Source organism: Leucopleurus acutus (genome assembly GCF_964270905.1).
Source record: "Leucopleurus acutus genome assembly, chromosome: 15".
Taxonomy (NCBI): domain Eukaryota; kingdom Metazoa; phylum Chordata; class Mammalia; order Artiodactyla; family Delphinidae; genus Leucopleurus; species Leucopleurus acutus.
Window position 1 is genome coordinate 82,357,594 of NC_139157.1, and position 16,753 is coordinate 82,374,346.

The window sequence follows — 16,753 nt, forward strand, 5'->3', positions numbered from 1 at the left end:
TAATTTGGTGATGCAATACCTAATGCTGTTAAACAAGGGAGAGAAAAGGGAAATCTTATAAACACAAATTAATGTCGACTAGCAATTGTGCATTTAATCGCCTCAAACTAATTACATGAACCAAAAGGCTCTTCTTCTTGTTCAGATGCTTTTAACATAACAGCCTTTGGTTAATTTTAACAAAATTAACTTTTGGCAGTTAAACAGTATCAATGAAAAGTCACTTCATAGGTTCTCGGGGTTTTCTTAAGGAAAGATTGGCACTTTCCTGGGTGAATACGGTACCTTTTCTCCTTTTGGGCCAGGTGGACCATGCGGACCCATGTCACCTTTCAAACCCTGTGCAAAGAACACAGCCAATGTGATTTCTATATACAGTTCACAGAAAGCTGCAATTTCGAACAAGTCATTAGTCGCAAAATAAATCATAATTTACTGAACTCCCAAATCTCATCTTCAGTGTGTAGTATAGAAAAACTGGCTCTAAAATGATATACCACATCTGCGCTGTGGTGGGTACAGATACATTAAATCAGTGTGAGGCCGCAATACTGCATATTTGTGCAACTTTGCTTCCTGCTAAAATTACATTAATTCACCATCTGGGAGAACATCATTTAGGTCTATATGAGCTTCTAAGTATCCACTTGGGCTTAAATTTGTGGATGTTGTAAATACCTCTGATTTAGCATTGATTTAGCCTTTATAAAGCTTGCCCCCAAAATTCAAGATTTAAATCAAAAACATTTTTTCGTCTCTATCGAGAAATCTAATTGTGGGGAGGGGAAGGGATGAAGGATGTATTCTTTTCCCAACCCTCACAAAGCTGGAGCTAAAATGCAATCTCTCCCCTGTTTTAAAGTCTGGTTTAGTTTTCTAGCTCCTATTTCTTTTTTTTACCTGGATTTATAAAGCTATCAAATAAAACTATATAAGACATAGAGAGCATATCAGATAAAAATATTCATGAGTCTTCTGAATTCTTGGGTGTTTTAGTAGGTATTTGGTTGATCCGATTCAGAAATGACAGCTGTGAGGAACACCACAATAGATTTCACTGGAGGAGATCAGTGCTACAGTTGAATGTATTCACAGTGTAAACAGAAAGAAAATTAGATAGACACGTCCCAACTGTATGGTAAACAGGAATAAATATCTTTTCTCAGCCTTAATTTAACACATAGGGTGAGGGAAGAACAATAATGGAAAAAAGAAATATTCTGAAGCCACAGAATGAACAGTAAATCCAAGCATCTTACTGTTCTTAGCTGAGGCATCCAGCTCTTACTGTTCTGACATTTTGTGGTGAATAAACAATGCCAAATGCCATCACTTGTAGCTACTCGATGTAGAAGCTGAGGATGAATTTAAAGCAACAAAAGTAAACGAGATATTTAAAATAATCTTGTTACAAAGAATATGTGAAAACTGTAGCCTTATACTTTAAGAAAAAAAATTTAATGGGTGAAAACGTCTATTCGATCATTGGTTAAAACAAACACCTTTGTGGTGCATAAACAACTTTGTGGATAAAATTCATAGCTATGTTCCTTCCATCATTACCTCCAGGTATTTATAGAACAAGGATGAGTGAAAAATTAAATCATATTTGAGATGTGATATTCTCTTTATTATTTGAAATACCCATTCTTTCCCAAATCAACCAACACATACTCTATTTATACATGCCTCTGGAGTAAAACTTGGCATCAACATATTCTGAACGCTTGTGGAAAGAAAACAGCTATTTCTGTGATTACGGCTTATTCTTAGTTTGCTCATGCATTTATTCAGTAGACATTTACTGGATACCCTCTGCGCAGTCACCCCTACAGTTGTCAGATCTGTACTGCCCGATAGGTGGCCCTGGGTCTCATGTAGATTTTCACCCTTGAAACGTGGCTAGTCTGAATGGAAATGTGCTGGGAGTGTGCAATACCATTGGGTTTTCGATATTTGGTACAAAAAAGAATGTACAGTAGCTCATTAATAATTTTTCTGTTGATTACGTATTGAAAAGATAACATTGTGGATATGGGATTAAATAAGATATATTATTAAAATTAGTTTCATCTGTTTCTTTTTACTTTTTACAATGTGGCTATAAGAAAGTATAGTATATTTACCTTTGTCTTGAAATTATAATATTAGATTTTAAAATATAATATATTATACTTTATTGGTATTAGAGAGTGTTATTGAGAGACACAAAAAAGAACAGGAAGTTGACAAAGACTCCCTCCTTAACGAAATTTGAGGCAGGACTCAACTTCGGCCCCATCCTGTCTGTCCTTGGCTTGCTTGGCCCAGTTTTAGCAAGAATCTTGTTAAGTCAGTTTAGAAAGAATTCCCCAGTCTTGATACCTGATCAAGTCCCTCAGCCCCCTCTTTGATGCATAAGTCTTTGGTGTGCCTTTAGCAAGAATCCTCTTAAGGCAGTTTAGAGAAAATCCCCCAGCCTTGATGTCTGCTCTTAGTAATATTCCATTCGCTGACTACATCGCTCTACTCCTTTGCTATAAATTCCCACTCATCCTTGTTGTATTCAGAGTTGAGCCCAATCTCTCTTCCCTACTGCAATACTCATATTGCAATAATCTTGAACTAAAAATCTTCTTTACCATTTTAACAAGTATCATAATAATTTTTTCGATAACAAAGTCAGGATTCCTGCCCCAATGGAATTCACGTTATAGAGGAGGGTGACCGACAATGAACAGGTCCACGCGCTGAATGTGATGAGTGCGGGGCAGACGCTGCTATTTCAGTGAGGGTAGTGGTTGGAAACGGGCTCTGGGTGGAGGAGATGTTTGTTTCACAGGATCCAGTCATGCAGTGATCCTGGAAAAAAGTGTTGGGGCAAGCGGAGGGACGGGTGGGTGAGGCAACAGCAAGCACAAAAGCCCTCTAGGTGGAAGGAGTGTCATGAGCTGGTAAGGAGGTAAACAGCAGGAGATGAAATCAAGGTTAGTCAAGGGTCACAGCACATAGAGAACTGCAGGCCCTGGAGAGAAGCATGGGTTTTGTTCTAAGTGCAAGGGGAAGCCACTTAGGGTTTTAGCCTAGAAATGGCATGATTTGACTGTGTTTCCAAAAAAAGATAGTTTTGGCTACAACATGAAAGTAGATTGTACACAGCAAGAGCAGAAGCAGAAAAGGGGGTCTCGCAGCTTTGCAGACAAGAGAGCAAGATGGCTGAGGATGGACTTGCAGAAGCGCTGGAGGTAGGGCCAGGGAAAGGGAGGGACCAAGGCTGATGTGTACTTGGCTTAAGTGACTGGCTATTCCACTCACTGACCACATCTCTCTATTCCTTGGCCATAAATCCCCACTCACCCTTGTATTCAGAGTTGAGCCCAATTTCTCTTCCCTATTGCAATACTCATATTGTGATAATCTTCAATTAAAAGCCTTCTTTACCATTTTAAAAAACCCTCAGAACAGGAGAAAGTATTTGCAAATGAAGCAACTGACAAAGAATTAATCTCCAAAATGTACAAGCAGCTCATGCAGCTCAATATCAAAAAAACAAGCAACCCAGTCCCAAAGTGGGCAGAAGACCTAAATAGACATTTCTCCAAAGAAGATATACAGATTGCCGACAAACACATGAAAGGATGATCAACATCACTAATTATTAGAAAAATGCAAATCAAAACTACAATGAGGTATCACCTCATACCAGTCAGAATGGCCATAATCAAAAAATCTACAAACAATAAATGCTGCAGAGGGTGTGGAGAAGAGGGAACGCTCTTGCACTGTTGGTGGGAATGTAAATTGATAGAGCCATTATGGAGAACAATATGGAGGTTCCTAAAAAAACTAAAAATAGGGCTTCCCTGGTGGCACAGTGGTTGAGAGTCCACCTGCCGATGCAGGGGACACGGGTTCGTGCCCCGTTCCGGGAGAATCCCACATGCCGCGGAGCGGCTGGGCCCATGAGCCGTGGCCGCTGAGCCTACGCATCTGGAGCCTGTGCTCCGCGGCGGGAGAGCCCACAGCAGGGAGAGGCCCGCGTACTGCAAAAAAAAAAAAAACAAAAACTAAACTAAAAATAGAGTTACCATATGATCCAGCAATCCCACTACTGGGCATATACCCTGAGAAAACCATAATTCAGAAAGAGTCATGTACCACAATGTTCATTGCAGCTCTATTTACAATAGCCAGGACATGGAAGCAACCTAAGTGTCCATCAACAGATGAATGGATAAAGAAGATGTGGCACATATACACAATGGAATATTACTCAGCTATAAAAAGAAATGAAACTGAGTTATTTGTAGTGAGGTGGATGAACCTAGAGTCTGTCATACAGAGTGAAGTAAGTCAGAAAGAGAAAAACAAATTCTGTATGTGCTAACACATATATATGGAATCTAAAAAAAAAAAAAAGATTCTGAAGAACGTAGGGGCATGACAGGAATAAAGACACAGACGTAGAAAATGGACTTGAGGACATGGGTAGGGGGAAGGGTAAGTTGGGACCGAAATGAGAGAGTGGCATGGACATATATACACCACCAAATGTAGAATAGATAGCTAGTGGTAAGCAGCCACATAGCACAGGTAGATCAGCTCTGTGCCTTGTAAACACTTAGAGGGGTGGGATAGGAAGGGTGGGAGGGAGGGAGATGCAAGAGGGAGGAGATATGGGGATATATGTATATGTATAGCTGATTCACTTTGTTATAAAGCAGACACTAACACACCATTGTAAAGCAATTATACTGCAATAAAGATATTAAAAACAAAAAGACTTCTTTACCATTTTAACAACGGTCAGAGTGCCATTTACTGCTGAGAAATTTACTAAAAAGAGGTATTCTCTCTTCTTGCTGGTAGAACATCATCCAGAGAAAAAACAAACATGAAGAAAGAAATGGTGGAGAAAGACATCAACTTTCTATTTACGCAACCAATATTATGGAACATCTACACACATGCAAGACTGAACCCGGTACTCCTATGAAGAGATAAGTAGGAAGTCATTGTTTTATTTATTTACTTATTTATTTTTAGAATTTGATTTTTTATACAGAAGGTACCTATTAGTCATCCATTTCATACACATTAGTGTATACGTGTCAATCCCAATCTCCCAATTCATCCCACCACCAGCGCCCCCCGCGCTTTCCCCCCTTGGTGTCCATACATTTATTCTCTACATTTGTGTCTCTATCTCTTCCCTACAAACCAGTTCATCTGTACCACTTTTCTAGGTTCCACATATATGCGTTAATATACAATATTTGTTTTTCTCTTTCTGACTTACTTCACTCTATATGACAGTCTCTAGATCCATCCAAGTCTCAACAAATGACCCAATTTCGTTCCTTTTATGGCTGAGTAATATACCATTGTATATATGTACCACATCTTCTTTATCCATTCGTCTGTCGATGGGCATTTAGGTTGCTTCCATGACCTGGCTATTGTAAACAGTGCTGCAGTGAACATTGGGGTGCATGTGTCTTTTTGAATTATGGTTTTCTCTGGGTATGTGCCCAGGAGTGGGATTGCTGGATCACATGATAATTTTATTTTTAGTTTTATAACGAACCTCCATACAGTTCTCCATAGTGGCTGTATCAATTTACATTCCCACCAACAGTGCAAGAGGGTTCCCTTTGCTCCACACCCTCTCCAGCATTTTCTGTTTGTAGATTTTCTAATGATGCCCATTCTAACTGGTGTGAGGTGATACCTCATTGTAGTTTTGATTCGCATTTCTCTAATAATTAGTGATGTTGAGCAGCTTTTCATGTGCTTCTTGGCCATCTGTCTGTCTTCTTTGGAGAAATGTCTATTTAGGTCTTCTGCCCATTTTTGGATTGGGTTGTTTGTTTTTTTAATATTGAGCTGCATGAGCTGTTTAAATATTTTGGAGATTAATCCTTTGTCCGTTGATTTGTCTGCAAATATTTTCTCGCATTCTGAGGGTTGTCTTTTCATCTTGTTTATGGTTTACTTTGCCATGCAAAAGCTTGGAAGTTGCATTAGGTCCCATTTGTTTATTTTTGTTTTTATTTCCATTACTCTAGGAAGTGGATCCAAAAAGATCTTACTGTGATTTATGTCAAACAGTGTTCTTCCTATGTTTCCTCTAAGTGTTTTATAGTGTCCAGTCTTAGATTTAGGTCTCTAATCCATTTTGAGTTTATTTTTGTGTATGGTGTTAGGGAGTGTTCTAATTTAATTGTTTTACATGTAGCTGTCCAGTTTCCCCAGCACCACTTATTGAAGAGACTGTCTTTTCTCCATTGTATATCCTTGCCTCCTTTGTCATACATTAGCTGACCATAGGTATGTGGGTTTATCTCTGGGCTTTCTATCTTGTTCCATTGATCTATATTTCTGTTTCTGTGCCAGTACCATATTGTCTTGATTACTGTAGCTTTGTAGTATAGTCTGAAGTCAGGGATTCTGATTCCTCCAGCTCACTTTTTTCCCTCAAGACAGCTTTGGCTGTTTGGGGTCCTTTGTGTCTCCATACAAATTTTAAGATTTTTTGTTGTAGTTCTGTAAAAAATGCTGTTGGTAATTTGACAGGGATTGCATTGAATCTGTAGATTGCTTTGGGTAGTATAGTCATTTTCACAATATTACTTCTTCCAATCGAAGAACATTGTATATCTCTCCATCCGTTTGTATCATCTTTAATTTCTTTCATCAGTGTCTTATAGTTTTCTGCATACAGGCCTTTTGTCTCCCTAGGTAGGTTTATTCTTAGGTATTTTATTCTTTTTATTGCAATGGTAAATGGGAGTGTTTCCTTAACTTCTCATTCAGATTTTTCATCATCAGTATATAGGAATGCAAGAGATTTCTGTGCATCAATTTTGTATGCTTCAAATTTACCAAATTCATTGATTAGCTCCAGTAGTTTTCTACTAGAAACTACTAGTTTTCTAGTAGTTTTCTAGGTGGCATCATTAGGATTCTCTATGTAGAGTATCATGTCAACTGCAAGCAGTGACAGTTTTACTTCTTCTTTTCCAATTTGTAGTCCTTTTATTACGTTTTCTTCTCTGATTGCCATGGCTAGGACTTCCAAAACTCTGTTGAATAATAGTGGTGAGAGTGGACATCCTTGTATTGTTCCTGATCTTAGAGGAAATGCTTTCAGGTTTTCACCATTGATAATAATGTTGCTGTAGGTTTGTCATACATGGCCTTCATTATGTTGAGGTAGGTTCCCTCTATGCCCACTTTCTGGAGAGTTTTTATCATAAATGGATGTTGAATTTTGTCAAAAGCTTTTTCTGCATCTATTGAGAAGATCATATGGTTTTTCTCCTTCAGTTTGTTAACATGGTGTATCAAATTGATTGATTTGCATATATTGAAGAATCCTTGCATCCCTGGGATAATTCCCACTTGATCATGGTGTATGATCCTTTTAATGTGCTCTTGGATTCTGTTTGCTAGTATTTTTTGAGGATTTTTGCATCTATATTCATCAGTGATATTGGTCTGTAATTTTCTTCTTTTGTAGTATCTTTGTCTGGTTTTGGTATCAGGGTGATTGATGGTGGCCTCATAGAATCAGTTAGGGAGTGTTCCTTCCTCCACAATTTTTTGGAAGAGTTTGAGAAGCATGGGTGTTAGCTCTTCTCTCTTCTCTAAATGTTTGATAGAATACACCTTTATGCCATCTGGTCCTGGATTTTTGTTTGTTGGAAGATATTTAATCACAGTTTCAATTTCATTACTTGTGATTGGTCTGTTCATATTTTCTATTTCTTCCTGGTTCAGTCTTGGAAGGTTATACCTTTCTAAGAATTTGTCCATTTCTTCCAGGTTGTCCATTTTTTTGGCATAGAATTGCTTGTAGTAGTCTCTTAGGATGCTTTGCATTTCTTCGGTGTCTGTTGTTACTTTTCCTTTTGCCTTTCTAATTCTTTTGATTTGAGTCTTCCTTTTTTTCTTGATGAGTCTGGCTAATGGTTTATCAATATTATCTTCTCATAGAACCAGCTTTTAGTTTTATTGATCTTTGCTATTGTCTTCTTTGTTTCTATTTCATTTATTTCTGCTCTGATCTTTATGATTTCTTTCCTTCTGCTAACTTTGGGTTTTGTTTGCTCTACTTTCTCTAGTTCCTTTAGGTGTAAGGTTAGATTGTTTATTTGAGATTTTTCTTGTTTCTTGAGGTAAGCTTGTATAGCTATAAACTTCCCTCTTAGAACTGCTTTTGCTGCATCCCACAGGTTTTGGATCGTCGTGTTTTCATTGTCATTTGTCCCTATGTATTTTTTCATTTCCTCTTTGATTTCTTCAGTGATCTCTTAGTTATTTAGTAATATACTGATTAGCCTCCATGTGTTTGTGTTTTTTACGTTTTTTTCCCTGTAACTGATTTCTAATCTCATAGTATTGTGGTTGGAAAAGATGCTTGATATGATTTCAATTTTTTTAAATTTACTGAGGCTTGACTTGTGACCCAAGATGTGATCTATCCTGGAGAATGTTCTGTGTGCACTTGAGAAGAAAGTGTAATCTGCTGTTTTGGATGGAATGTCATATAAATGTCAATTAAATCTATCTGGTCTATTATGTCATTTAAAGCTTGTGATTTCTTATTTATTTTCATTTTGGATGATCTGTCCATTGGTGCAAGTGAGGTGTTAAAGTCCCCCACTATTATTGTGTTACTGTCGATTTCCTCTTTTAGAGCTGTTAGCAGTTGCCTTATGTATTGAGGTGCTCCTATGTTGTGTGCATATATATTTATAATTGTTATATCTTCTTGGATTGATCCCTTGATCATTATATAGTGTCCTTCCTTGTCTCTTGTAACATTCTTTATTTTAAAGTCTATATTATCTGATATGAGTATCGCTACTCCAGCTTTCTTTTGATTTCCATTTGCATGGAATATCTTTTTCCATCCCTTCACTTTCAATCTGTATGTGGCCCTAGGTCTGAAGTGGTCTCTTGTAGACAGCATATATATGGGTCTTGTTTTTGTATCCATTCAGCAAGCCTGTGTCTTTTGGTTGGAGCATTTAATACATTCATGTTTAAGGTTATTATCGATATGTATGTTCCTATGACCATTTTCTTAATTGTTTTGGGTTTGCTTTTGTAGGTCCTTTTCTTCTCTTGTGTTTTCTACTTAGAGAAGTTCCTTTAGCATTTGTTGTAGAGCTGGTTTTGTGGTGCTGAAATCTCTTTGCTTTTGCTTGTCTGTAAAGCTTTTGATTTCTCCATCAAATCTGAATGGGATCCTTGCTGGGTAGAGTAATCTTGGTTGTAGGTTCTTCTGTTTCATCACTTTAAATATATCATGCCACTCCCTTCTGGCTTGTAGAGTTTCTGCTGAGAAATCAGCTGTTACCCTTATGGGAGTTCCCTTGTATGTTATTTGTCATTTTTCCCTTGCTGCTTTCAATAATTCTTTGTCTTTAATTTTTGCCAATTTGACTACTATGTGTCTCGGCATGTTTCTCCTTGGGTTTATTGTGTATGGGACTCTCTATGCTTCCTGGACTTGGGTGGCTATTTCCTTTCCCATGTTAGGGAAGTTTTCGACTATAATCTCTTCAAATATTTTCTCGGGTCCTTTCTCTCTCTCTTCTCCTTCTGGGACCCCTATAATGCAAATGTTGTTGCGTTTAATGTTATCCCAGAGATCTCTTAGGCTGTCTTCATTTCTTTTCATTCTTTTTTCTTTATTCTGTTCAACAGCAGTGAATTCCACCATTCTGTCTTCCAGGTCACTTATCTGTTCTTCTGCCTCAGTTATTCTGCTATTGATTCCTTCTAGTGTAGTTTTCCTTTCAGTTATTGTATTGTTCATCTCTGTTTGTTCTTTAATTCTTCTAGGTCTTTGTTAAACATTTCTTGCATCTTCTCGATCTTTGCCTCCGTTCTTTTTCCGAAGTCCTGGATCATCTTCACTATCATTATTCTGAATTCTTTTTCTGGAAGATTCCCTATCTTCACTTCATTTAGTTGTTTTTCTGGGGTTTTATCTTGTTCCTTCATCTGGTACATAGCCCTCTGCCTTTTCATCTTGTCTATCTTTCTGTGAATGTGGTTTTTGTTCCACAGGCTGCAGGATTATTGTTCTTCTTGCTTCTACTGTCTTCCCTCTGGAGTATGAGATTCTCTAAGAGGCTTCTGCAAGTTTCCTGATGGGAGGGACTGGTGGTGGGTAGAGCTGGCTTTTGCTCTGGTGGGTAGCACTCAGTAAAACTTTAATCCTCTTGACTGCTGATGCATGGGGCTGGGTTCACCCCTGTTTGTTGTTTGGCCTGAGGCAACCCAACACTGGAGCCTACCTGGGGTCTTTGGTGGGGCTAACGACAGACTCTGGGAGGGCTCACGCCAAAGAGTACTTCTCAGAACTTCTGCTGCCAGTGTCCTTGTCCCCATGGTGAGACACAGCCACCCACTGCCTCTGCAGGAGACCCTCCAACACTAGCAGGTAGGTCTGGTTCAGTCTCCTATGGGGTCACTGCTTCTTCCCCTGGGTCCTGATGCAGAGACTACTTTGTGTGTGCCCTCCAAGAGTGGAGTCTCTGTTTCCCCCAGTCCTGTCAGAGTCCTGCAATCAAATCCCACTGTCCTTCAAAGTCTGATTCTCTCGGAACTCCTCCTCCCGTTGCTGGAACCCCAGGTTGGGAAGCCTGACGTGGGTCTCAGAACCTTCACTCCAGTGGGTGGTCTTCTGTGGTATAAGTGTTCTCCAGTCTGTGAGTCACCCACCCAGTGGTTATGGGATTTGATTTTACTGTGATTGCGCCCCTCCTACCGTCTCACTGTGGCTTCTTCTTTGTCTTTGGATGTGGGGTATCTTTTTTGGTGAGTTCCAGTGTCTTCCTGTCAATGACTGTTCAGCAGTTAGTTGTGATTCTGGTGTTCTCGCAAGAGGGAGTGAGAGCATGTTCTTCTACTCCACCATCTTGGTTCAGGCTCAATAATTGGAAGTCATTGTTTTTAATAATGGCAGGGAACATGAAACACAACATTTGGGAAAATGGTTAACTCTACAGTGGGCATGGCATTAGGTTGAGCTCTGGGTAGATCAGTGTTCCAGTTACTTCTATAATTCATAATCATCATATATGTGACATACCACGAAAATATTATTTGAAGCATAAAATAATACATTAAAAACTTTAACATTCCTGCCTGACAAACTAACCCTAACTGCACCTTCTGGAGGAGGGACTTACTTGCTGATGTGTCAGCTAACTATCCCTGGTTTAATCAACTGCTCGGGGAGGAGGTGGGGTAATAAAGCCACCAGCTGCCGGTGGACGTGAGCAGTGAGGACTATGATAGACATGTGCACAGCAGGCATGACGGGAGCAGGTCTCGGAGACGCCTCATTCTCCTGGAGGTGCTCAGGACTTCAGACACATGGAGTTCAGGACAGTCAGGAAAGGACTCATGCATTATCATGGGTGCATTATTTAAGCTTCCCTATACAATAGGTATAAATAATAGTTGTCTTCATGGAAACAACCTAAATGTCCATCGACAGAGGAATGGATAAAGAAGATGTGGTACACGTATACAGTGGAATATTACTCAGCCATAAAAAAGAATGAAATAATGCCATCTGCAGCTACATGGATGGACCTAGAGACTATCATACTAGGTGAAGTAAACCAGAGAAAGACAAACATCATATGATAGTGGTCCTATGTGGAATCTAAAATATGATGCAAATGAACCTATTTATGAAACAGAATCACGGACACAGAGAACAGACTGGTGGTTGTCAATGGGGAGGGGTTTGGGGGAGGGAGGGAATGGGAGGTTGGGGTTAGCAGACATAAGCTTTTATATATAGAATGGATAAAAGACAAGGTCCTACTGTATAGCACAGGGAACTACATTCAATATCCTATGATAAACCATATGGAAAAGAATATATATAAAAAAGATTGTGTGTATATATATGTATAACTGAATCAATTTGTTGTATAGCAGTAATTATCACAACATTGTAAATCAACTATATCTCAATAAAAATTTTTAAAAATGCAAGCTGAAAGCTGAAGGACAGTATCAAAACTAAAATTATAAAAGCAGGTAGACCATGAATTAATTTTTATTCGAGGACCTACTTACTGGTGGTATGTAGCATCTTTAAACACCATTTGATACAAGGTAATGTTATTTGTTAAAATTTTTAACCCATCTATTCATTATTTTCCCCATCTTCCACCCACTGCATCTTGTTCCCTAGCAATGGCACCAGCCGTCACCAGCCGATATCGCAGCTTTGTGATTCCAGTATTTTTGTATTCAGTATACAGATTGCATTGGTGTAAGGAGATTAACGTGACCATTTTAGAAACATCAGATGCTGTAATTCTGATAAGAGTTGTTTGAAAAACAATAACAAAGATGCAAAGGAGAAGACTAAACTAAATAATTGAAATCTACGTTTCCAAGATTACACAACCCCACAAAAAATAAATTAGACGATCTATCTATCTACCTATCTCTATATTAGAGAAAATGTGCTTTATTTAAGTTTCTAATAATAGCAAATGTTTATATAGCTCTTACTGTATGCAAGGCACTGACCTAAATGCTTTATGTATGATGACCCCTTTAATTAAAAAAAAAAAAAGACTATGAGTTAGTGCTATTAATATTATCATCCTATTGTGCAGATGAAGAAACAGGCACAGAGACAATAAATAATGTACTAATTAGTACGCCAGCTGGGCAGTGGTAGAGCTGGGATTTGAGCCCAGGTAGTCTGGCTTCAAAGATCATGTTAACTTTCTAAGATTCCCCCTCAAGTCTGTTTTAAGGTGCCATTGTTGAATGCATCTCATAGTAGGTCACAGTCAAAATCACTTAATTATAAACTAGAATATGTGAAGCTGAGGTCTTATATTTTGAAGGCTAAATTCTAGTAACTCAAAGTTTTGACAATTTCAATATATATTTGGTATGCATTATTTAAACTATAAGGGAAATATGAGCATGTATAGTCCAATACCTTTAGTCCAATACCCCAGTACCTTGAAGATCAATCTAAGTTTACACACACACACACACACACACACACACACACACACACACACACACACACAGATGCATTTAGAAAGATATCAGAACTTTTTTTTTTGTCCTAATGACTAAGAGCTGCTACTGGTGATTAGTTGGTGAGCCTCAAGGACACTATGCATTCTGCTCTTGCAAGATAGTCCCACGTGGTAAAGAACCATCATGACCAAAATGCCAAGAGTGTCCCATTAAGAAAGCTGAACTGGCATACTTCCCTTTAAAGGAGGTTTACATTTTCTGAAGTGAGCTTGTCCACTTTGCGGGAAAGCTGGCACAGATGAAATTATTAGAAGATACATTTACATCAAGATATATTTAATATATAAGAATAAAGACTATAAAAAGGCTTTGAATCTGTTTCACAGGAATATTAAATTCTTCCAATTTTCTCTGACTTGGAAAGTAGCTGCCATGACCTGGCCTACTGAGGTTATTCACTCTGCATTACAATAGAATGTTCTTGAAGTTAGAATGTCCATCATGGCTTGACTTCAGTGCAAGCTGAGACAGCTATTATAATGCCCTTCATTCCCTAAGAATGTGTACCTGCTCTTACCGAAAGGCAGAGCAAACTGTCATAAATGCTGAATGATTTTGGTTCGTGGAGTCAGTTTATTTTACCATTGAAAAATAGACAATGAGAAATGCGGCATGACTTAGTGGGAAAATTAAGAGACTTTTCGGTCAAACAAGGGATAAAGGCTGATTTTACCATTTTCTAAAAGAAAATTTCTTAATTTCATAAGCTCTTATTTCTTGCCTCTAAAAATAGGGATGCTATCACCCCTTGCACCTTCTACCCTGTAAAGTTGGGGTAAAGACTGAATTTCAAATTCCTCATGAAAACGGTTTTTTGGACTATGGCACAATATTAAAACCATCACCGATGGAATAAATAACAGAGCACGTGATTCTTTACCCCTAGTAAGAGTAGAGTGGTAAAAAGAGAACTTTCATTACTGTTTCTTATTTCTCCTTAGTCATGACCTCTGAATACCTTTGGCAAAATTAAGGGAAGGAATATTAATTAAGTAACCAAGTGAGAAAACTTAATGTGCTTTGTCACACTTTATAATGTACCTAATGAGCTATATGAGACAGTGATGGTGCTAAAGGAATAACACACCCGTGTGTGTCTGTGTGTGTGTGTGTGTGTGTGTGTGTGTGTGTGAAGGACTCTTCCCAGACCCTTGTCAAAGAGGAAAGGTCACACTACCCACTAGGCTGGGGGCTCTCTCAGCAAGACGGTCTTTAGATCTAGGCAAGTAGAAGGCACTCATATCTATGTGTGTACAAACTGATTAATTCTAAAAAGCCAAATCACCTTACTTTCAGATAACATAAGAAAAGTTTCCAAATCTCTAAGTTAATGTGACTATATTTCAGGCTACAACCCCTCAAATCTCCTTCCAGTTTTACTCGAGTGTTTGGATAAATCCTTTCTCTATTTCAATTCTAACACTATCTTAATTAACTTCTAAAAATCCTTGTTTTGGGAATTCCCTGGTGGTCCAGTGGTTGAGATTCATGCTTCCACTGCAGGGAGCACGGGTTCGATCCCTGGTTGGGGAACTAGGATCCCGCATGCCGTGAGGCGCGGCCAATAAAATAAAATAAAATAAAATAAAATAAAATAAAAATCCCTGTTTTGCTCCTGTATCTCGGGGAGCAGCATACATGCAGCTTGGTTGTCTTTTGCAAAGCTGTAGTTAATCTCTCTCAACACTCTGACATTTGTCATGAGATAATATCCTTCCTGTAATGAATGGTCAAAACCTTGGGCTACTTTTGAGTTTTTGCTGGAATCAAGCACCAAGTTGCATGTATTTTACCTCTGCAATATCACTGTGCACTCCCTTTCACCTCTGTTTTCCTAGTTTAGGTTCTAATTACTTATATTTTAGACTATTATAATAATCTCTCAAGTTTTAAAATGAAAATTTAGCAACTAATTATTGAGAACTTACTCCAAACATCTACTAAGTACTAGCGACTCCAAGAAATGGTCTTTGCTCTCATAAAGAATATGATAGAAAGAAAAAAAGCACAGGCAAAGGCCTCAATTCTATGCATTTTGTAGAACACGCTGTGAAAGGAATCTTCCTTTAAACACAACACGAACCACATCACCCCACGCACCCAGCCAGAGGAGGAAAGTGCTCACACAGAGCACTGCCCATGCCTGGGCTCCAGCTGTATTCCCATCGTGTTTTCCCTACATTGCCTAACATGCATCTGGAAGTCCAAACACCTGAATGAATGCTTCAGGTTTCATCGTGCTTTTCAAGACTGTAATCCTAATTAATCTTAGTAATCTCTTTGTATTAAATAATAGGGCATTGCAGTGATGGGGACTTTAGAATCTATTCTAAGGCTATCACCTTACAGACTTTGAGAAGTGATTTCCTCAACTAGTGACAGAACGGGGACATACACTGGGCTCTGACTTCTCACTGGAGATCTCTTCCCACGACACCAGGATCTCCCGTGACAGGGTTGGGGGGTGGGGGGAAATTAGATGCTCTATTAAGTGTATGGGCCAATGGTCAGGACATTCAGCATCCTGATGTACTACTGTAAGGAGGCAGAGAAAATGCAGAGACGCCCTTAGCTCCAACCATTGGTGCAGCTCCCAGTCTCTGGTGGAGAAAAATCCCTTCGAAGAAGACAGAAACAAGAAGGATATCATATTAAAGATGTGAATGGGGCTTCTAAGGAAGTAAGAGAGTAAAGCTGTGAGGGGCTAGAGCCTCAAGCCGGAGTAACTCCTGGGGTGTTTCTCTCCCGCTCCCAGAATCCCTCTTACTTTGTCCACAGGCCCCAGGGACTACAATGTTCAGCTTCCCTTCCCACTGTGTGCAACCATCTACTGCAGACCAGGTGGATTTCATAGCACCTCTAGGGCATTAGGGAACTGGATCTAGCTTCCTTATTCTTTTATCCAGAAAGTAAGTAGTATGGTCCTTCAGAACCTTTCTGAAACACTTTTATGCAGATGAATAAGGGAAACTGTGAGGAAAAAAAATTTTCATTGTGGATACCTGCCTTAGTAAAGTTAGTATATCTACAGTAAATGGTACATCTGATGGCCTGAAGGGGGAGTAATCTACACTTAGAGGAAAGCCCAGATTTGGTTTATCCTCCGAACTCCATCATAAGAACCCAAGTGAAGCTCCGGGGGGACAGCTGTCCTGGGCAGGGGTCGGGGGCAGGGTGCAGGAGAGGACTCAAGGATGTTCCCTGGGACAGGGACAGGAGCCCTGAGGTTGGGGAGTAGGTGCAATGGAGGGGGAGCGACACAGATACACATGGTTCCCTCCCTTCTGCCCTTTCTTCTCATCACTGAGATCGACCTCTGCAGACCCCTCAGTAGATGGAGATTGGGGGTAAGATGAAAAGTAACCTGGGTAAGAACACAGGTCACAGCAGAATACAGGCAAGAAGAAAAAAGAAAGAGAAAGGAAGATAGAAGAAATGCAAGCCAGAAATAGCAAGGAAGAAAGGGCTGTGAAGGATGAGTACACGTACAAGGCATCTAAAGCCAGGGAACTACCTGGTCATTACGAAACTAAAAATACTGGTGCCACATGTGTCCTTCAGCCATTTCCTAAGAAGGTCCTCATTTTTCTTTAGCACCAGAAGCTGGCCGAGGACCACATAGCTCCCCCTACCTGGTCTGTTTCATGCTCTTTGGCCCTCTTTTGGG

The 16,753-nt window shown here is 39.3% G+C and overlaps 1 protein-coding gene across 1 annotated transcript in view; it reads right to left on the reverse strand.

The window, feature by feature from the left end:
• Nucleotides 1–16,753, reverse strand: part of COL19A1 (collagen type XIX alpha 1 chain) — a gene marked incomplete at its 3' end in the record, with an annotated part of 351,347 nt that overhangs the window by 193,555 nt on the left and 141,039 nt on the right. Inside the window, exon 13 of the mRNA XM_082855784.1 lies at nt 286–339. Coding sequence (XP_082711910.1) covers nt 286–339 — 54 coding nt within the window. The remainder of the gene's footprint in view (nt 1–285; nt 340–16,753) is intronic.